The sequence below is a fragment of the Sminthopsis crassicaudata genome, chromosome 2 (assembly GCF_048593235.1).
Source record: "Sminthopsis crassicaudata isolate SCR6 chromosome 2, ASM4859323v1, whole genome shotgun sequence".
Taxonomy (NCBI): Eukaryota; Metazoa; Chordata; class Mammalia; order Dasyuromorphia; family Dasyuridae; genus Sminthopsis; species Sminthopsis crassicaudata.
In genome coordinates, this window is record NC_133618.1 from 364103077 (window position 1) to 364124555 (window position 21479).

General features: G+C 41.1%; 1 protein-coding gene across 13 annotated transcripts in view; it reads right to left on the reverse strand.

Annotated features, from left to right (window-relative positions):
• SEPTIN8 (septin 8) overlaps positions 1–20062 on the reverse strand; it is a 33097-nt gene extending 13035 nt beyond the window's left edge. For 3 of the 13 annotated variants that reach the window (XM_074290994.1, XM_074291005.1, XM_074291007.1), the window contains exons 1-8: positions 19718–19991; positions 6499–6613; positions 5617–5812; positions 3919–4105; positions 2203–2364; positions 1670–1766; positions 563–731; positions 4–136 (exon numbers count right to left, since the gene is read on the reverse strand). In XM_074290994.1, coding sequence (XP_074147095.1) covers positions 4–136; positions 563–731; positions 1670–1766; positions 2203–2364; positions 3919–4105; positions 5617–5812; positions 6499–6613; positions 19718–19747 — 1089 coding nt within the window. In that variant the 5' untranslated portion in view covers positions 19748–19991. Of the gene's footprint in view, positions 1–3; positions 137–562; positions 732–1669; positions 1767–2202; positions 2365–3918; positions 4106–5616; positions 5813–6498; positions 6614–7278; positions 7406–16029; positions 16123–17525; positions 17573–19096; positions 19432–19717 lie in introns of those variants that run through there. The other 10 variants (XM_074290995.1, XM_074291006.1, XM_074291008.1 and 7 more) reach the window with 8 other exon arrangements.
• Positions 20063–21479: the final 1417 nt, after the last annotated feature.

Consider the following 21479-nt stretch of genomic DNA (forward strand, 5'->3'; position numbering starts at 1 on the left):
TACCTCCTTCTCCTTCTCCTTCAGCTCCAGCTCTGTCTCCTTCACCTTATTCACAAACATCTGTCTCATTTCCTCTTCTTTTTTCTGCAGCTCACATAGGAACTCCTTCCTCCTAGTTTCATAGGTCTCCTGGAGGCTAAATAGGCCCAGGCAGTGCCCAGGGAAAGGGGCCAAAGGGGAAGGGTTACAGAATGATGGTAGATGAATGAAAGGGAAAGTTTCAACAGTGAAGAGAAGGGTGGGCAGGGTATGATGATTACCAGTGATTTGGAGGATTAGGCAGCTAGTAAGGAAATAGGCATAGTGTGATTGGGGTTGGAGAGAGGGAAGGGATTATAGAAACTCTTTTCTAAGGGTCCCACAACCTGAGATAAAGTAAATACAGATTTAGGAAGTCAGCCAAATTTGATAAAATCTACTCTTCTACTAAATAAAGATGACCAAACCTTCCCCCCGTTAACTAAGATAATCTAGGTCCATGGTCCCTGAAAAATAGGGGCCTACTAATAGGGTTTTGGTCTCCCATGGGAAAAGGATCCTACATGGACAATCTAAGTGTCACCTAATGGGCTTGCTCTCTGCAGCTGTGTCCTGGAAGCCCATTTCTTCAAGTTTATGGCGCCGGTAAAGTTCATAGTGCCTGTTGTGTGTCTGTTCTCGGAGATCCTCCATGTTCACACGGATCAGCATCTCTCGAAGTTTCACAAAGTCACAGTGACTCTCATTCTCCACTGAGGGCATGGGACAGACACAGGCACTCAAAGGGGACAAATGGACAGACACTCAGGGATTACAGAGCAGACAGATGGGGTACCTGCTGGGTGATCATAGGGCAAACAAATGGAGCATGGATGGGGTTAGAGCCCTATGATGGTACATCCAGTGAGGGAGAACCTAAGTTCACAGACTCACAGAACCTCAGGGCTGAAGAGCTCCTTAAAATACATATTTGATGCATAGTCTCTATCCTTCTATTTTAGAGGTAAGGAATCCGGGGCCAAGAGTGACAAAATTCACCCCAAATGATGCTAAGTTCATTGTCTTTATTTTCAACACCACACTGTTGTTTTAGTCCTAAGCAGACACAAATTAAATTTGCCCATTACAATTAAGACTCTTTCATTTGAGTCCTAACTCTATGAACCCCTGAATATCTAGTTTAAGAGCATCCAACCAAGATCTGAAGAACAGTACAGTTTGGGGTTGAACAAAGAATCCATTCTGCAATATAATCTTATCTGATAAGTTCTGTATTTTCTTCTCAAACAATTTCTTCTCCCCTTTCTTTTTTCTAGTGCAAAATGTTTAATCCTAGTCTAAACTTGGCGATAGTTTTTCTTAGACACACACACACACACACACACATACAGAGTTCAAATATTCAAGGAACAAAGAGATTCTGGGAATGCTACTTTTCCAGCCACCAAAATAAAGAAAGTCTTTCAAGTACATATATAATGTCTATTTACACATCATTAAAACAGCTGATAGATAGAAACTTTAAAAATACCATATGAATATACATGCACCTCCCTTTGCAAAACAAATATGCTCCTGAAAAGATGTGAGTAAATTAATTTCTTCTAAATTGAACAGTGCTCCCCCCAAATCCACATTCCTGGAAGAAAGAGGGGGAAGGGGTCTCTAGAGGTTCGCTGCTCTCACTCACCTTGCACGATACCCCAGGGATACTGCCGAGCTCGAACCAATTTGTTCCCAACTTTAACCTCATCAGTGCTGCCAACCACAGCAAATGGTAGATGGGCCTGAAATAGAAATCAGGAGTAAGTAAAAATTCAGAGCAAATAGATTCTCTGCCTCCCTCAAAAATCCAGCTTCCAGAGTTACAAGGAAGAATACCGATGACATGAAATCTAAGCTTCTCAGCTTAATGTCTTCCAGCTAAGCAACAACAGGGGAAACACCTAGAGTATCCATCAGGATCCCTTAAGCCCAAACTCTTATCTGCACCATAGGCCTCAGTTTCTCTTGAAGTTGGAGACAATAAAAACCACCTCCTTGGAATGTTCAGACCCACCTCCACCCCCTAGGTCTCTACAAGCTATCTTATGAAGCCTATGTGTCCTGTCATGGCTTTGGCCTGGCCCAAGGACTAAAAGTTTAGCAGTTAAAGTCTATTGTGTGTCTCACCCTTATCCCTGCAGCAGTCCCCAAATCTAGGATGCATAGCATCTCACTCACATTCATGACAGCATTGATCTCTGCTACTGCTTCATCATCTGTAGGAAACTGGTAGATCTGGACCCCATTTTTGTCCAGCTCATTCATGATCTTGTTCTTGAACTTGTGTAGTTCACTTTTTGAAATGGTATCCGCTTTGGCAATAATAGGAATAATGTTCACCTGACAGGAAGAGAGGCAAGGAATTTAGGGGTTGGAGGGGAGCTCTGACAGGGGCAGCAAAAAGAGCCGTTGAACATTCTGGGATCAGCAGTAACACCACAATTTGGTAGGTGCTGAATAGCACCAGAAATAGAAGGATGCAATGACAAAAAACATATCAGATCCCCCCAGTTGCAAAAGTAGTAATTGTCATGCCTGAAAAAAATCATTCTTCTCAGAAATTATCTACCTGCAAACTAAGTGAGGTCCAAAGGTTAGGAACAACTAAAGTCCATGCAGGATTTCTCTAACTAAGAAGGAAAGATAACCCTGCAGAACTCCCATGTTCTAAATGGAATCCCTCCCCAGTTGCCCAAATAACATTAGATTCATAAATACCCAATATCTCACAGAACAAGTAGCAACTTGTAATCTTTGTGACCTTGAAGTCATTTAGCTGTCTTAGAACTCAGATTTCTTATACTTAGGATGAGGAGACTGGTCTAGATCACTCCTGAGGGTAATCTAGCTGAATTCTAACTTGGTGATCCTTCAATCTACTTCTCATACAGGTAAATGATGATACAAGAACATTCCTCCACCCAGGGCAAAGGACAAAATGAAGGGGTTCCATTTCTGTCTTTCATTCTGATGATCAGCAAGCACCGTTGGGAGCAACCTTTCCCAAATATTTTGTATGTGTGTGTGTGTGTATAGACATATGCATATGTGTACATGTGTATATATGTACACATGAATATATATGTATGGGTGTTCTTATTATGATCAAGGACTCTTGTGGCCTTAATCTTTATGCATGCATACACACACACACACACACACACACACACACACACACACACACACACACACAAACACTTATGCTCTACCTACTAAAATATCTTTTTTTCAATGGGGTTGGGTACAAACAATGAGGGATATTTATGGACTGATAAAAGGAGGGAAAAAGAAGAAAGTTTGAGAAGAAGGGAATAAGCAAAAGATATACTGTGATGGATTTGGGGTGGGGGAGGGGGAATGGGGAGATTTCTGAAAGAGGTTGTTTCAGACACACAGAGAATAAAAGAATAGAGCCAAGGAAGGAAAGAGGAAAGCCATAAAAAGGCAGAAGGTGGTAATAGATCAACCGAGTATGGAGTACAGAAGCAGAGAATAGATGAATTGAGAAATGGCATCAGCTGAGAATACTTATTAGAAATGGAACTGACTTGGGGAAGAGTCAGTGGAGAAAGAGACAAAAGGGTCATTTAGTAGCAGAAACTAGAAATAGGGAAGATGAACAGTGGAGAGAACTGTGTGAGCAACTGTGTAAGGAACTCAAAAACAGGACTGAGGAAGATGTCAAAAAGGTCCCCTCCCCTAAGTTATGCTCAGAGAAAATTCTCCCAGTGACAATGGAAGGTCCTTCAGCTCTGGGACAACATGTCTATAATCAGACTCCTGGAGGCAAGAGCCACTGGGCAGAAGCGGCTGGATCCTCAGCCAACTTGGACTCAGGTTCCCTGCCTGGAGTGGGAACATTGCAGAGCAGGAGGGGAGAGGGGTGCTTCTCACCTTGCTGTCCAGCTTCTTCATGGTCACCAGGTCCAGGGACTTGAGAGAATGTCCAGTAGGAGTGATAAAATAGAGACAGACATGGATCCTTGTATCATGGTAGTCAAACAGAGAACGCTGAATCTTTAGCTCCTCCTGCAAGTAGTTTTCAAACTGCGTATCGATGTAGTCAACTATAGGCCTGTAACTACAGACAGACTCAGTCAAGCCTAAGGATGGACAAACAAATAGGCCAGGCCAAAAAGGCCTAAGAAACCATAGCTGTTTATTACTTTCTTAGAAGAACTAGGACTTTGCTTTAAAACCCTTGGGGTACATTCCTCCAGCAGCAGTGAAAAAGATATTTTTCCTAGCTCTAAGATAGAAGCCAAAGAGTTTGGGGTCCTTATTTCCTCTGCCATCTCAAAAAATAATCCTGTCAAGCCTGTGAGCAAAAGCCTCAGCTTGACTTACAGAGAAAGGAAGTAAACTACTAGATTTTGTCATCAGAATGCCCCAGAATCGAGTGTATCACAGGGACTGGAGATACTTGGTCTAGGGATGCTCTCTGCAGGCTAGGCCCAATGCCAGTCTGTGACCAATGAGAAAAAAAGTCCCTCCCAAGTAGAAGAGATCAGTCACTTAGATATTCATATATAGAGTCTCTTTAGGAAATGCTAAGGCTGATAATTCAGATCAGACATTACCTCCTTGGATTACAGGATTTTAAGATTATAGATCGGAGCTGAAAGGACCTCAGAGGTTAGCTAGACTTCCACATGGGGGAAAATCGAGGTCAGAAAAGTTAAATGACATGCCAGTGTCACACAGGTAGAAAGGGGCACAGCTTATATTTTAGTCCTGTGCCTCTAAATCCAGAACTTTCTGTACCTCACCAGGATGCTGTCTCTCAGGTTCAGTATTCTGTCTCTCAGGTTCAGTTTTTCCATATGCTAATTGAAGAGTTTGGATCCTATGAGCCTGAAGATCTGTTTATAACTCTAAAATTCTATGAATCTCTAAATCTAAATTCTCCTCAGCCCCTCATGTGAAGCAAATTTCTGTTGTTCCACTAAGTTCAGGAAAAAACATCATGGAATGGAAAGGTGATTTTCACAAGATGGATTTCACAGGTTAAACCCCAATGAAGAATTTATGTGGGACGGACTACAAAGGATAATTTTCTATGAAAAATCCTCTAGAACATTAAGATAAGCCATTATTAAACTAGCCCTAGTTCCTTGGTGTCCAATAAAAAGAACAGAAATGGCTTATATGGTCAAAGAGGTTTTCCCAAAATGTCGTCATTCTACTTTATATGAAAAAAAAAAAAATTACACTGTCTCTGAACTGATGAATTTCATATCAACTCCTAGAAAGGCAGAATCACATAGAAACTATTCCCTTCAAAGATACATTTACAAGGAGACAAAAACAAAATTTTTATGGTTCCATCATATATAATTCTTGTCATATTGAATTTTCCCAAAATTTTGTATACATCTAGAGATGAGCTGTCCTAGTCACAAATCCATAGCATAGAATGCTGTCAGGGCCTGTATGCATCTATAATAATAAAGAACTCCTATAACTTATCTAACTAATCAGGAGAATGACAGTAGAAGAGGGCACTTGACACCTGGGTGACCACTGGTAGACATTGTTTATTAAAATACAATGAAAAGGGGATGAGACAGAATCAAACATCACACCACTTGCCTCTCATCCTTATTGATCTGGTCTCCAAAACCAACTGCATCTACAATGGTCAATTTGAGGTGCACATTGCTCTCTTGGAGGTCATAAGTACGTGGCCGGAGGCGTACACAAGCCTCATAGTGTCCAGACTCTTCTGTCTCAAAGATTGTGTTGAAGAGTGTATTCATTAGTGTAGATTTTCCAATGCCTGTCTCCCCTGGGGAAGCACAGAAAGCTGTCAGTGGGGAAAAGGGATTTTTGCTCTCTTCTTAACTTAAAATCTTTCTCCTAAGGATTCAGGAAGCTCTGATTAAAACTAAAGCATGAGGGGTGTGGGGAGCAGGATGGTCAGGTCATATCAGGGCAGAAGCTAATTTGTGGCAGAAGTTCTTCCATATGTTGAATCTAAACATCTCCCTTATACCTAAGTCCATCTATTCTTAGTCTGTATATATATATATATATATATATATATATACACACACACAATATATATATACTGTATGTACTATATATATAGATATATATACACTATATATATTACATATATATATAGTATATACTGTATATACAATAATCTTCAAATACTAAGAATTTCCAAACAATCTCTCCTAACCTACCCTAGATTTCTCCTCTTTAGACCAAGAATCATAACTCCCATCCAGACTCCCTCTACTCCTTGATATCCAGAGTTGATTATGATGGTCATTTTTATTGTATCCTAATTCTGGCCTTCATGTAATTTTGAACCCAGCACTACCCTCCAAATTCTTTTTCTTTTGTTATAGTCATACTAGAAAGTCCCAGAAGTGACCAGACAGTGTATCTTCAGTATCCCTAGAGTCAAGTCCTCTAACTACAGTGCAGAGTCTATTTCCTTGCCAGGTTTTCTCAGAGACTTACCCACACAGAGGATATTGAAGCTAAAGCCCTGAGACACGGACTTACTGACCAACTGGTCTGGAAGACTGTCAAAACCCACATGGCCCCCCAGATCGAGGAGGCGCATTTCTTCTTTCTGCCAAAAGAAAAAGACATTAGGGCTACAAACCACTGGATAGGAAGACAGGGAAGGAAAGAGTGACAAATGAACAGCAAAATCTGCCTTACAAAGGACTTAAAATCCTGCCCTTGCCTGTCATTTGAGGTTCATGTCATAAAATTCCCTTATAGATCCAGAATCCTGGAAGTCACTGTTTTGGACAGAACAAGGACCAGAAGCTGTATTTTATCCCATAAGGAGGAAAAAACAAAGCACTATAAAAATACAATAAGGCACACAAGAAAAAGAAGAAAGGATTGGGGGCGGGGAAGATTCATTTATTTATATCAGGGAAGATTCTTTTATTTATATGTTTGTTTAAGATTCCTTAACTTAGATGAGCTGACCTCCAATTTAGATGGAAGTTTTCTCCCTGGAATGGGAAAAAAAAAAAAAAAATAACCCTCTAAGAGATTATTCCCAGGCTCAGAAAACCATGTTCTTAGTGACTCTGTTGATGAAACAAACTACTCTCCTTCCCAATGGAATCTTTCTTTCCTGGGAATCTGTATCCAAAACTACAATTTCTCCTGGTCCCAATACCCTTCTAATCTCCCATTATTTTCTCCATCCTCAGAGATTAATTTATTGGGAATTGAATTAACAAGAGAAAAGAGATCATCAGTAAAAAATAAGCCTACCCACACTTCTTCCATCTCTAGGGAGGAAGCAAACAGTGTAACTATTGATGGTTGTTAACTAGAATAAAAATGTCCCCAGGAACTAGGGTTTCTAGGCAACAGCATCAACTTTAGGATTTCAGAATAGGTTTTCTAGAGAGAAAAGAAACAGGAGTATGTTCAGTTGAGGAAAGAAGCAACTCTACAACAGTGGTAGGAGTATGGTTGGGGGGGAAAAAGCTGTATGGGCATCTGGCTTTCACAGCACAAAATCATTAGGGCTTTCATCAGATGTCTTAGTCTTCTTGTTGTTTGGTTATTTTGATTGTTCCTGACATTTCATGACCCAATTTGGGGTTTTCCTGGCAAAGATACTGGAGTGGTTTGCCATTTCCTTGTCCAATTCTAATCTTATGCAGTTCTTAAAAAAAAAAAAAAAAAAAAAAAGCCTTCATCCTCCTAACTCTATCTCTCTCCTATCTCTCATGCCCAAAGTCTCTTGGGCTCCACTTCAGCCTTTACTTTTAAATTTCCCATTCTCTCTTCAAAACTGGCTTCTGCTTTCCTTCATCTTCCTGAGTGTGTTTGCTCAAAAGTCCCCAATGGCTTATAAATGGCTAATTTCTTAGTGCTCCTTGATTTTTCTGCATTTTGTGGCACTGAACCTTCACTATCTCCTGTTTTCTCTTCTGTCCCCTTCAAATCCAAAAATGATTCTCCAACTCACCTAATCTTTTTCTCTACTACTCTCTATCTCACAAAGCTCAACCACCCACATAGCTGAACTCCCATATCTCATAATTCATGTAGGCATAATGTAGCCTACTATAGCACCACCAGTTCAAATTCAGTATGTAAAGAACAAAATTCAATAATCTCTAGTAAAGGAGGCAGCTAGGTGGCGGAGTGGATAGAGCGCCAGCCTTGAATTCAGGAGGACCAGAGTTCAAATCTAGTCTCAGACACTTAACACTTCCTAGCTGTGTGACCCTGGGCAAGTCATTTAACCCCAGCCTCAGGGAAAAAATAAAATAAAATAAAATAATCTTCAGTAAAAAAATGATCCTCTTGTCAATATTTTTGTGAATGGTATCTATATTCTCACATCTATATTTTCCTTTCCATCTCCAAAGCCACCATGTAATTCAGGTACTCACAACTCATGCCTAGATTACTACAATGGACTTCTACCTATTCTCTCTGCCTTTAGTACCTCCTCATTCCCACCTCTACTTGTAATAAAACCAATTCTCAAATCACAAAATTTCCTCCTTAAAAATTTTCAGTGGCTTAGAATGGCTGAATCTGTAGCTTTTCTTTTCTTTTTTTTCTTAAAGGAGGAGCTAAAAATGCCCAGAATTAAAGATGTGTTATGTTTGCACAGATGGCTGCTGTGTTTGTTCATCCTCCCTTCTTCCAAGGGTGACACAATCGGGACATGATCTAACGTCCTGTAGCTCAGCCAAAAACCAAGAAGCCAGCTGTATGTACTGAGAATCCTCCCCTCTCTGCATCCCTCATTAATCCTCCCTTCCTCCAGCTCCTTTCAGTACTCCTCACTTCCCAATCACTGAGCTATGAATGAAAGAAAAAATAGATTTTCCCCCCTATAAGCCTTAATCATAGTCTCTGGGTCCACCTATAACACAAAAAGTACTCTCAGAGACCCTTTGGCATGGTACCCCAATTCTATAAAGGGCTTGGCTAATAGTAGACTTTATAGACTTCATAGTAGAAACATATTGGCAAGGGATTGCGCTATGCAAATGTACATGGCAAGGTGGGTACGAATGGCTTTGAAATTGGGAACATTCATCCTCATGACTTCAAATTCTACCTCAGACCTTTACTAGCCATATGACTCTGGGCAAGTCATTTAACCCATCAGTAGGAAATGATAAATCACTCCAGTATCCTTGCCAAGAAAACACCAAATGGGGTCATGAAGAGTAAAGCATAATTGAAACAATTCAACAACATAACCAAATGGCAACATTTAGTTATACATACCTCAAAGCAAGGATGAAGACAGAGGAAATGTTCAGCCTGGAGTCAGAGTAAGCTAGTTAAGACCACTCTATATCTTTAGCATTATTCTCTAATGTTTGGGTCAATCAGCCTTCATATAAGAAACAAAATATCAATAGCCCTTGTGATGTAACTCCTGACTGCTTTATATACATCAAAAGCTTTGCCAATACAAGTTGACTTCCCAGGGATTCTAGATACTTTTTGGAGCTGTTGCTGTAGACAAAATCAAAGGTTGCCCCTTTTCCAGTCCCTAAAACTGGAAGTAAAACTGTAGTAGCAAAAGAGAGAAAAAATAATTATAATTCAAGTGATGCAGCTTCCTTGACCCCCAGCTCAAACCATTCTGCCTCCTGCCATTCCTTGATTCCTAATGGTACTTGGCTTCTTGAATTCATCTAAATCCTAATTGCTGGTTCTCTTTTTTGTTGCCTCAGTTAGCTGCATGTCCTAATCTGATATCTGTTTTTTATGTCCTTCATAATTCTGACTGCTATCCATGAAGATAGACTACAAGAATGGGGTTTTCCAGAATTTATTTATAAGGGCAAAATCTCTGCTTTAACTATTTTTTTGGTAAAACAAAGAGATTGGACTGGTCTCCAAAGCTCTTTCCCAGCTCTCTAAATCTATAATCCCATTATGAGCTATAACATATAAACTTAGAAATAATACCCACAGGATAGTTAACTACATAATTGTCAGTGTTGAAGCTTTCTAGCAAATCTTGAATTAAGGCCCTACACCTATAGTTTGGGCTATTCCCTTCTCCTAACCTGCTAATCTATAACCTCATGATCCCAGAGCAAATTTGGTATTGCCCATCAGGGTGATTTTGATCAAGTTCTCAACTTCATTTTATAATAATTCATTCTCAGTCAGTAAGGAAGTATTCTGATTGCATGATAAGTTTTTCCTTTCAGCTTTTTCCTCAAAGAATCATTAGATTGTTAAATTCTTTGAAAACAGAGACTGTCTTTTACCTCTGTTTTTATATACAGCCCTGAGGCATGGTGCTTAGCACCTAGTAAGTGCTGAATAAATGGTAACTGACTGATTGATTGTATCATCTTCTGCTTAAAGTGGGGAAAGGGGTGAAAAGAATCACTGAATATTATTAAAATTCATACCTCAAATTAAACCATACAAAGTATAAAGAAACCAGACTTTCTAACACAGTTTTCTTTTGTATTCAAGAGACCACGTAATTAGAGATGCACCAGGTATATAGATGTGTACTTAACCTCTTGGCCAGAGTTCATAACTGACTGCCCCAAAGACCAAGTGAAGTGGCCTGGTTACCCAGCAGATCTCTCCTCCAATGATAGGTATATGTCCCATCACCTAAGTAGCATCTCCAATTCATTCTTGAAATTACTTTGAATATCCCTTTTATTTACTTAGTTATGGCCATATTATATCTGAACCCACTTATCTTCCAGAGTAAAATGTAAGTGCTTTGAGGACAAGGTCTATTTTATTATTTGCCTTTGTGTCACAAACCCTTAGCACTGAGTAGATACTGAATAAATGCTTGAGTCATCTGAAGAGCAAAAAAAAAAAAAAAGTAGCAATCAGTCAGGATCTGTCATATATTTTTGCTCTAAAAGATGTAGCTTTACTAGTCTGACACAAATTAAGAGGAAAATGCTAACATAGCAACTCAATAGCAAATTCAAAAATAAATCCCAAGTTGTCAATTGTTTCTCTTAGCCCTTTTGCTTTCAGAGCCGGGAGGTCCCTGGATAACCTTAGTCACTTTCCAAACACTTATTTCCTAGCTGTGCCCCTACTAGTCATTCCACCCAGCCCTGATCTCAGTAGCCAGAAAACTTCTAGACTGAAATTGTACTCTCAGACTGAGGGGTCTGGGAAGAAATCCAAGTATTTTCCCACACTGCCTGGACTCTAATCCAAAATTTCCCAAGCCAGGCTAGGTCATTAGATTTATTAATTCTGGAGTTATCTAATTCATGTTGGAGCCACCATGAGAGTTTCTGGGCCACGGAAGTAAGTTTAGCATGCTCCTTTATCTTCCTTATCTTCGTTTGGGGACAAACAAATTATCTTGCTGCATGTTACATCCTTTTCCCCTAAGCAAACACATTTTGCATTTTATTAATTTCTCGTTAAAAAAATGATAACAAAAATTTGTATCAGACAGAAAGTTTGCAAAGAGGTGTCTGTGCGTGTGTGTGTTGTATATAAAATTTGACTCAAGCTTCACAACCTGTGTAAAGAATGTATGATAGAGGAATGTATGATAGGAACTGCTATCCCCATTTTACAGATAAAGATACTGAAGATTAATTGACTTGTCCATGGTCACTAGTTAGTGATAATAGTAGGATTTCATCCCAGTTCTTCCTAACTTCAAGTCCATTATTTCACGTACTATTTCACACTGTCCCTTTTTTTAAAAAGTCATTTTAAGTTGATTCTATACACACAGTTCTGTTTCCCTAGTTTGAAGATGACTCTGTTAGGAATATCATGAAGGGTATTCTTTCCAGGCATGGGTTAACCTCCAAGATACTTTCCTACGGAGATTCTCTAAATTCTGCTAAATGACCTCTAAATAGGGAAGCTCTTTACCTTCTTCAAGATAAGCCCTTCTATTTCAATATCACTCTGTTTGGAAGTTTTTCATTACATGAAGTAATTACACTAAGACCCTAGCAAGAAGTTCAATTCTTCTTCCATAAGAAAACCCTTCAAATCCTTGAATCAGCTCCCTACCTAAAACCTCTCATATTCAGGCAAAATATGTCCATAGTTCCCTCAACAAATCATCAAGTGATGAGGTCTTCAGAACCCTCATCAATCACTGCAGCCTTTTTATGGATAGCTTCCAGTTTACTAATATACTTCCTAAAGCGCAGCACTCAGAACTGAACACAATACTCCAGACATAGTCTGAGTAAAGCAGAGACTAGCAGGACAGTCATTTCCCTCCTTCTGGCCACCTTACCTGTTCTTATTGAAGCCTTAGCTTTTCTAGCTGCCATATACCACCATTGACTCAAACTTGCAGTCCACTAAAAGCTCCAGTTTTTTTGATGTGAACTGCTGCCAAAACTTCAGTTCCTTCATTAGACAATAAGGAATCTTGTCATGCTCTTGCTCTCCATATAAAGTTTGCCACAGTGACAAATAGGACTTCTAGGGAAGTGATTGTTCAATAAATTTAGCCACCAATGATAAAGCACCTCCTATATAGAAGGCTCTGCTAGGTGCTATTGACAATTATGCTGTCTGCTACACTTGAGGTTAGAAAATGAAGTGCCATGCTTCCACCTCCCTAGTTAGGATTTCTTTTTTGGGTTCTCATTGTCCCTGCCTAGCCAAGGTATCTGTTACAAATGGAATCATGCAAGAGCTGCCATAATACTGAGGGCTGTAAGTAAGCGGCCTAGCCTGGAGCTGGCAAGACAAGGAAGCTCTTAAGTCCTTTGGGATCAGGAAAGCAATACAGAAATCTCACATCTCAACAGAAAGGTGAACTGCCACACTCAATTCAGATGTCATCACAAGAAGGAAACCCGTGTCCTGGTTTTCCATTACTCATGTTCAATTTGCCAATCTTGGCAACCTGAATTCTAATGGACAAAAGAGATCTGTCTCTCCCAAGTCCACCACAAATGATTTCAGTACTGAATTAATATGGTGGGTATAAAAGAAAATGTGGGTATATCAAGCTCAAAGTACCTCTACCCTTCATGAAGCAAGCTGTCCCTAATAGCAGGACAAAAGGTAAAACTTTTCCTTGGACCTTAGGAAATAACCAAAATGGCAGCGCTCCCCTGCCCCCAGGTTCTTTCCCATCTTCAGCCTCCTCCAAGGTCCAAGAACACACATGGACACAAACAGACCTACTGAATGCTCTGAAGTTTTCTGATTTCCTCCAGGTTTCTGATCAGCTGATTCTCTGCAGCAGATGTGTTCCCTGCTAGGGGTGCAGTAAGGAGTTAGGAAAACTCATAAAGTCATGGGGGAGAGAGATGATGTTCTTTTCTTAATGTGTTACACTAACTAGCAGATTAGGTTTTTTTTTTTTTGTTTGTTTGTTTTGGGGAGGCAAGACAATTGGGGTTAAGTGACTTGCTCAGAGCCACACATCTAGTTAAGTGTTAAATGTCTTGAGGTCCCATTTGAACTCAAGTCCTCCTGACTCTAGAGCTAGGTCTATCCTCAGCACCATCTTGCTGCCTATAAGTAGGATTAGGATGAGAGGGCAGCAATCCCTCTGTCCCTCCCCTCCTCTCTGTCTTTCTTTTTGCTTTGAATCCATATTTATTCTTGTAGTTTTCTTTGGATGTGGATGGCCATCACAAGACTAATAAAATTGGAGGGTAGCAATCTCAAAGTGAGGTGGTCCACTCCACTTGACTATCCATCACCCTCAGGCCTCAGAGCTTCTCAGCTGAACCACAACAACATTGGCCAGGAAGTGTATGTAGGGCTTAAACATGCTCTAACATGAGACTTTAGCTATTCTGACATTCCCAAATGTCTCCTTCTCCCAGACATTGAATGTGAAATGTGAAACATTTAATCAAGTGAGTACTACTACAAAGAACACCAGGAGAATTGTAGCTAGACATATATAGTACTTGCCTGTACTATAAGGGAATCTTCTATTCATGTTTTCAACCTTTATTATCAGAGATGGGAATCTCTAGGGTTCAAAATGGCAGAACTAAAGCCTCTACCATCTCTGGTTTCTGTCACATCACCCTAATAAGCCTGAATCAGCAAGCTGTTCACAGAGCAGCTCTACAGCTCATGGCCTTTGAACTCCTTGCTTGGCAATACTACCTAGTACATCAAATGTCCTTCTCCTCAACCCCTAAGAACTCAAATATTCTAGAGAATAGGAGGAGCTAAGGGCTCAAAAATGAAAGAGGGACCTTGAAGAATAAAATATGCAGTCATTTGAGTCATGGGAGCAGTTCTAGAACAGGGCACTTTAGATGCCTTGATTTCCATTAATAACTCCAATTATTTGTTTATATTCCTCTAGTTAGTCTAATCATTTGCCTTAGGGAAAGGCCCCAAGGGGCCCCATGGAGCAACAAAAAAGCAGAAAGGCTGGGAAAGCTCAAGGCATTTTTGAAATAGGGCAACCCTTAGACCCTTTCCTCTGTTATTCTGCAGCTGCTCCTTATTCTAATGGACTGGACATGGGCCATGGAGGAGCTTGTTTTAGTTACTACTCAAAACATGTACTTATCCCCTGGTTCAGCGATCCCAGGCTCAGATTCTCAACCCCGACTCCTCCCTATCATCATTCCTACATCCAGTTTGACTAGGTCTTATCGATTTCTTCTTTGAAATATCGTCCCATCTTCTCCTTACTTTCCATTGTCTCTTTAACCCTCTATGGTAAGCAGGTAGGCCCTTACCATTTTATATGTGATTACTCCAAAGCCTAATAGTCCCTTTGTTTCTAGCCTCCCCCAATCCATCCTACATTTGCTGCAGCAAGAAGAATAGTTAACAACCATTTCATTGTTATTTTCTCAATGAAAAAAAAATTTTATTTATATATATATATATTTTACAACATGGTCTTTCTACATTTATTTGAATTTTCACATGGCTCACCATTGTCATTTGTTTGATAACTATAATATAATACTTTGAAAGCTGTTAAAAAGATTTTTATTGCTACAATAAAGTAAAATTCTACATAAAATAACTTACTGATGAGTTTTTTCCTCATTCTTTCTAATAGGTGGGTAAATACAAAGGTCGTTGAATCAAATTGGAACACCTGAATTGAAACAACTTTTTTTCTGTCTCAACAACCAAAGAAATACATGTTTGCATTGTTTGCAACATATTATGTTTTCGTAATATATATTACTTAGAGATTAGTTTAAGGAGAAGTATATTTGAAATTAAATTTAAGCTTTTCCATTAAAATTCATTATTGCCCTTTTTAAATTTCAAGATTCCAAAACTGGTTACAAAGTTTATATTTGGGAAATGTTTTGGGTTAAGCAGACTTTTTAAACAAATCAAAAAATTTTAATGACTTCCCACATTGGCTATCCCATCCGATACAAATATATCTACTTTATTTTCTAGACTGTAATTTATTAAGCCAGGGATTCTCACAGTCACATTTGCTCACAGTGAGTGTGGGTACTAGAACATGCCATGCTCGTTCCCATCTTTCTACTGATCACTTTGCTTTCGCTGATCAATATGCCTTCTTTGTTCTTCTCCAATTACTTATCCTTCCAGATTTAATTTGGGGGCAAGGTGGAAAGACTTCATCTCTCTGATCACTGGATTAGATCTTCTCCAAGAATCTCTCCAGTCCTAATGAATTGACTCCTTCATGAATCCTCCTTCATGACTCTGCCTCCCAACCCCCTCTATTGATCTCTCTCTCCTCTAAAAGTCTACTTCATAACTTGTCTCACCCAATAAGAGTTTAAACTCTTTGAGGTCAAGGATCTTCTATTTTATATTCCCACCTCAACTGGACTGCTGCTTGACTAGCACTTAACTAGCATTTAGGAAACTAAGGCATATAATGTTTAACTGACTTGCCCAAAGACAAAGTCAGGATTTGAATTCAAATCTTCCCACACTTTATCTAGTACACCACTCAGCTACTCTGATTAGTCCTATGCTCATTTATAACCAATCCCATCTATTAATGCTTTCTGGGGGGCCAGCATGGGGAACATACTCCAGGTGGGATAAGGCAGAACAGAACACAGTCTTTACTTTTCCTGGAGCTCATCCCCTGAAGCACTAGGTCTTCCCTTAGTAATAATGATTCCTCACATCTGAATGGCACTTCTGATCCTCATTCGAGTCCTGTGAGATAGGAAGAGCAGGTGTTATTATTCCCTATTTGATAGAGAAACTAAAGTACAGTGACTACCTCAGGTAAGTGAGGTAGGTGAGTAGATAGAACTGAAACTCAACCCCCAAATTATCAGAGTTTTCAGTTTTGGTGGGGTTTTTTGTTTGTTTTGTTTTGTTTTGTTTTTTAACAGTGATTAAAGACTTTTTTTAGTAGGAAGAGTGGGAAAATTGATCTGTTTTGCCCCAGGTACCAAAAGACAATTTATCAAGATAGCTGGGGAGAGTTTGTACAACCAAAGGGAAAAACATCACAGAGGAAGACAGTGGGCCACATTGGCAGAGAAAACAGGGAAATAGGAATGGAATTGTGGGTTCTCTTTGGTGACGGTAGAGAGCAGTCCCCACCTCTTTCCATCCCTTCTCCTTTTCTTCTCCCACTCACAGGCTTCTGAGTGCGAACAGGAACTCCAAGAAAACACTGGTGCTTTAGGAAGTGTTAAGATTACCAGGGCGACTACGGAAGTGGCAGATGGTACGAGGGATAAAGCAAAGATGATGGGGGGGAGGCTGGCTAGGAGAGATGCCAGGCAAGAGACAGTCATGCCAAAAAGCAGAATTGTCCCCAATCTCTGAGCTTTCCCACTTACCCAACTCAATTTTCTCTCTTGTGCAGATCATAATCATGGATAGATTCAGTGATAGGTAAAAATCTGATAGGTTCTGATAGACCTATATTATCATGTAAACCAGTGGGACATGTCACAAAAAATCACACTGTGTCAATAGCATAGTATTAGGTACCAAGGAGACTTCATTTTTTACCTCTGAGAACCAAAAGAGATAAGCCTGGCCTGAGGGACCTGGCCAACCAGAAACAACTCTACCTGTTCCAATTCTCAGAACAAGAACCACCAGATTCTGATGTTCTAAAGAAGTCATCAACCCAAATCTATCACAGCATTAAGGTAAAGAACTGTCCAACATGGCCCTAAATTACTGCATCTTCCATAACAAATACCTCCCAGCCCCAAGGGTATCATCCAGTTCAGCCTGCCAAGCAGGGTTTCCTGACCGAGTAGTGTTAATCACAAATCTGATCTACAAGGCAGCTCCTAAGGCCATCAGGCTGCCATTTAAAAGAAATGGTCATATCATATCAATGGTCAATATCATCATATTTTCTGGGATTGAAGATGTTCATAAATGCAGCTCAAAGCATTCAAAAACAGTCATTTAACTTTCATCAAAGTCCTAATTCTAATGCCTCATTATGGTATGGACAGAACCCTGGATTTTTCTATAAGGCTACTCAGTCTTTAAAAGGTCCTGTAAAGCTGCAAAAACTTTGAATAACTGGTCCAGCAATGACCTACCACAGAGAGACAAGTGTAGCTAAGTTCAGAGAGGCTCACCATCAGATCAGCTGCAAAGTGATGTACTTGGGTCCACAGCAGCCCCCTAAGTCACAGAGGGGCTATCATTTACACTCACAAAATCACATAACCTTGAAGCACTGAAGTAATTAACCTTTAAGTGGCTCAGGGAAGATAAGGAGCAATCTGAGGAGGGTGAAGTGCCTTTTTCAAGATATGTCAGATGAGATTGGAGTAAGATGCCCATTGCTCAGACCTAATTCATCACCTTCAGAAGGCTCAAGGCAGACATGTATCTATTTCCCACAATGCTCGTTTCAAAAAGAAGTCCGTTTCGTAAGTTCATAATAGAACACAAGCAACTCAAATTTAGGTCATAGCTTTTTGTTATATGACCTCAGATAGGCCACTCCCCTTCTCTAGGCCTCAGTCCTCCCCAGTAATTATCTGAGTACAAATGGCACCATCATGGTATAAACTGGGCAAAGAGCCCTATATCTTAGTCTGGGGTCCTTCACTTACTAGATGTGTAATATTGGCCAAGTCACATCACTCATCCAAGTCCCAGTTTCTTCCACTTGTAAAATGGGAGGAAAGAAGCTAAACTAGACTGCATCAAAAGTACTATCCAGCTCTAAAATTCAATGATTCTAAACTAAACCCTAGAAAAATACTTTTGAGATCACTTTGCCAAGTCACAACCTAGTGAGTGATACCTCATTAGTTTTCATTGTGAGGATGCTAATGACATCACTTACTAGGATGGGAAGTGTCTCTGGACAGGACAGAAGAGCCTGGAGAATTGGATAGAGATAAGCATAATCTAATAGGAAAAAGTGGGGGTTTTCTTGTTTGGTTTGTTTCTGTGACCTTTCACATGCAAAGGGACAATCTTCATAATCATCATTAATCACATTTATAAATGTTCTTACAAACACAACCTAGTAACTACTGGATTTATTTGCAGAGATGAGACAAGTGGGAACTCTGGTCACAGAACAACTTCAGTTATTTTTTAGGCAGACTAATTACATACAAAGACACATTAGCTCTCATACTACCAAAAAAAGCAGTAATCTACCATCCATCCGCTTGGGGTTACAATTTAGTCGTGGTTTACTTTGCCGATCAAATTTAAACCAGTGTTGGCTCATTAAGACCTGGGGTCAACATTCTACACGATGATACAAAGTAGCCAGTGAATTCTGGAATCTTCTGAGTCAGCCCCTGAGCTTTCACTGTAACAGACATATGCAGTATCATACCTAGACACACTTCACAGACAACAAGGAAAATTCCTAACGAGGCCCTGGCATAAATCCAAGTGTGGGTGAATTATAAGAAACCTTTTACAGGGTTACCTGCTGAGACAGACCAACCGCCAAACTCCACCTATTCAAACCGGGAAGGCGCCTTGCAGCCCTTGCCTTCATTCATTCTAAAGTTGGAATTCACCTGACTCAGAAGAAATTGACACAGACCTAGAAACCCGAGGCCTCACCAGTCATTCAGCCATGTCTATTTATCCACATCCATCTGTGGATCCCACCAACTCCATCCTCATCCCTTCCCAGGAGACCGCCAGATAGATCCACGGGAGCCCTCATTACCTGGTGACTGCTGCTGTTCTGAGTTAATCTGTTTTTTGGTTTTTTGGGGGGGAGGGGTCAATTCAAACCACAGAGGCCTTGATCATATGGTTTTTCCTTCCCACACACAGTGACACAAACATGGGGAGCTTCATCACATGGGCGGAGAAAAATGTCCCAATAGAAAAAAGGTGCAGCTAAGGGGATCTGGGGGTCCCTGGAGCTTGTCGGGATGCCAGAAGTCTTTGCCAGTCGCTGACTACAAGGGGCAGGGTGGTCATTCCACCCATGGTAGCCTTCTCCCTCGGAGCCCCCTCCCGCGGAGTCTGCCGTTTCGAGGAGTCTCTGGGTGTGCCGGCCAGCGGCACCCTGGGGGCTCGCCCCACCCAGAGGGTCAGACTCGCGTGCCCGGGACGTGGGCTCCGCAGCGGCCCCGCAGCTAGGAGCCAGCACCCAGAGGAGGTTCGAGAGCTAGGCTGGGTGCCGCCCGCGCAGAGCCCCGCACCCCGGCGTGGACAGCGGGCGGCAGTACCCGGCTCCGCAGCGCTCCTTTCCTCCCTCCCTCCGTCCCTCCCTTCCTCCCCTCAAACTTTGCCGCTCCCCTGGCCGGGGAGCCGCGCACACATCCCGCCAGTCCCTCACCGAGCGGCGCTCCAGGTCGGGAGCCGCCATGGACTGACTCGAGGGAGGCCAGACGGGAACCGTGGAATTGGAGCCGGCTCCGAGGCTCGCTCTCCACTCGGGTGGCTGCGGCTGAATGGATCCAATATGGCCACTTCCTGGAAACTCCCCTTGGATAGAAGAAGAGGCTGCGGAATCGCCGTCCGCCACCGCTACCCACCCTAGCCCCGGGGAAGCCGGTCTCCGCGGCAGCTCCGGCCTCCGCCTTCTTACCCAGTCGGAGCCCGGGCTCTGCCTAGCTGGGGAGCCCACCCTGTATCGAGCAATTCGGCTGCAGCACGGAATGTCGGGACTTGTAGTTCCCGAAATTTGGGGAGGGAAGGAGAGGGGCAGGGCTAGGGAAGAGGGCGGGAAAACCTGTCATCTCCCTTTAGGAACTGGGCTTTCTGGATCAATAAACCAGAATGGGGCTGCGGGTTTGCTATATGTCTTAGGATAGAGAGCTTGCGGAGAGTTTTTAGATCATCTAGTGGAAGTCCCTTATTTTTACTGATAAAGAAACTGAGGCTCAGGGAGAAGTGACTTGCCCAAGATCACACAAAATAATAGTAGAGCCAAGATTCAGACTGGTGTACATGCCAAACTTGTACACCATTACTCTCTCTCCCTTCACTTGGAGCAGAAGAGACAATTTTAGTTCATACATTACCTTTCCTTCTGCCTAGTCACAAAAATTAGACTTTCAGAACTGGAAGATATCACAGAGATGATCATCTGGTGCAACTTGTACCTAAAGAAGAATTTCTAACATGCCATTCCTAACAAGTAGGGATGAAGACCTTGAGAGATCTGTTTTGCTCTTCCCATGGTTTTATCCAAAGGGCAGACAACTCCATGTTTCTTCAGAGTATTTCTTAACTTTCCAGTGCAGTTGAAGAATCTTCGAATAACAACAATGGCCCACATACACTGATCAAATTTAGATATGGCCTACACAGGGTACTTAAAAGCCACTGGCAGACAAACCATTGCAGAACTGCAGAGATTCAGCCTAAGTTTCCATTTGAGGTCTATGGATTTGATTCACTCCTGTTTGCTACCTACCTGTGACCCCACACCTCAACTGCCACACTCATTCAACCATAAGAAAGGTAACACTGATGATGAAGAGATTAGAAACCAAGGGGTCTTTAGCTTTGATATAGGAAGTCAATCAATAAACTTTTTTATTAAGCATCTACTATGTGCCAGGGACTGTGCTAAGCAGGGAGAATGCAAAGAAAAACAAAAGGATAGTCCTGTTCTCAAGGTCTAATGGCGGAGACAACACAAACAAAATATATGCAGATAAACTTAAAACAATCAATAGAAGGAAAGTACTAGAATTAAGGCAACCAGGAAAAACTTCTTGTAGAAGGTACCACTTTATCTGTATCTTGAAGGAAGCCAGGGAAGCCAGAAGGCAGACATGGGAAGAAAAAGTATTACAGACATGGGGGACAACCAGAGAAAATGCCCAGACTCAGGAGATTGAGGGGCTTATTCAAGGAATATTAAGGAGGTCAGTGTCACTAAATCTCATAGCAAATGGTGGAGAAGGGTTATAAGCTATGACAGGAAAGACAATGAAGAATATTAATCACCAGAGAATTTCAGATTTTACTTTTTATTCTGGAGGTGAGTGCCAAAGGAGACAATTCTTAATCTTTAGTTAGCTAAAGAGCTGTGCTACTTTGAAGAATGAAGTTAAAGAAGTAAAAGATACATGTAGTCAAATTTTGAT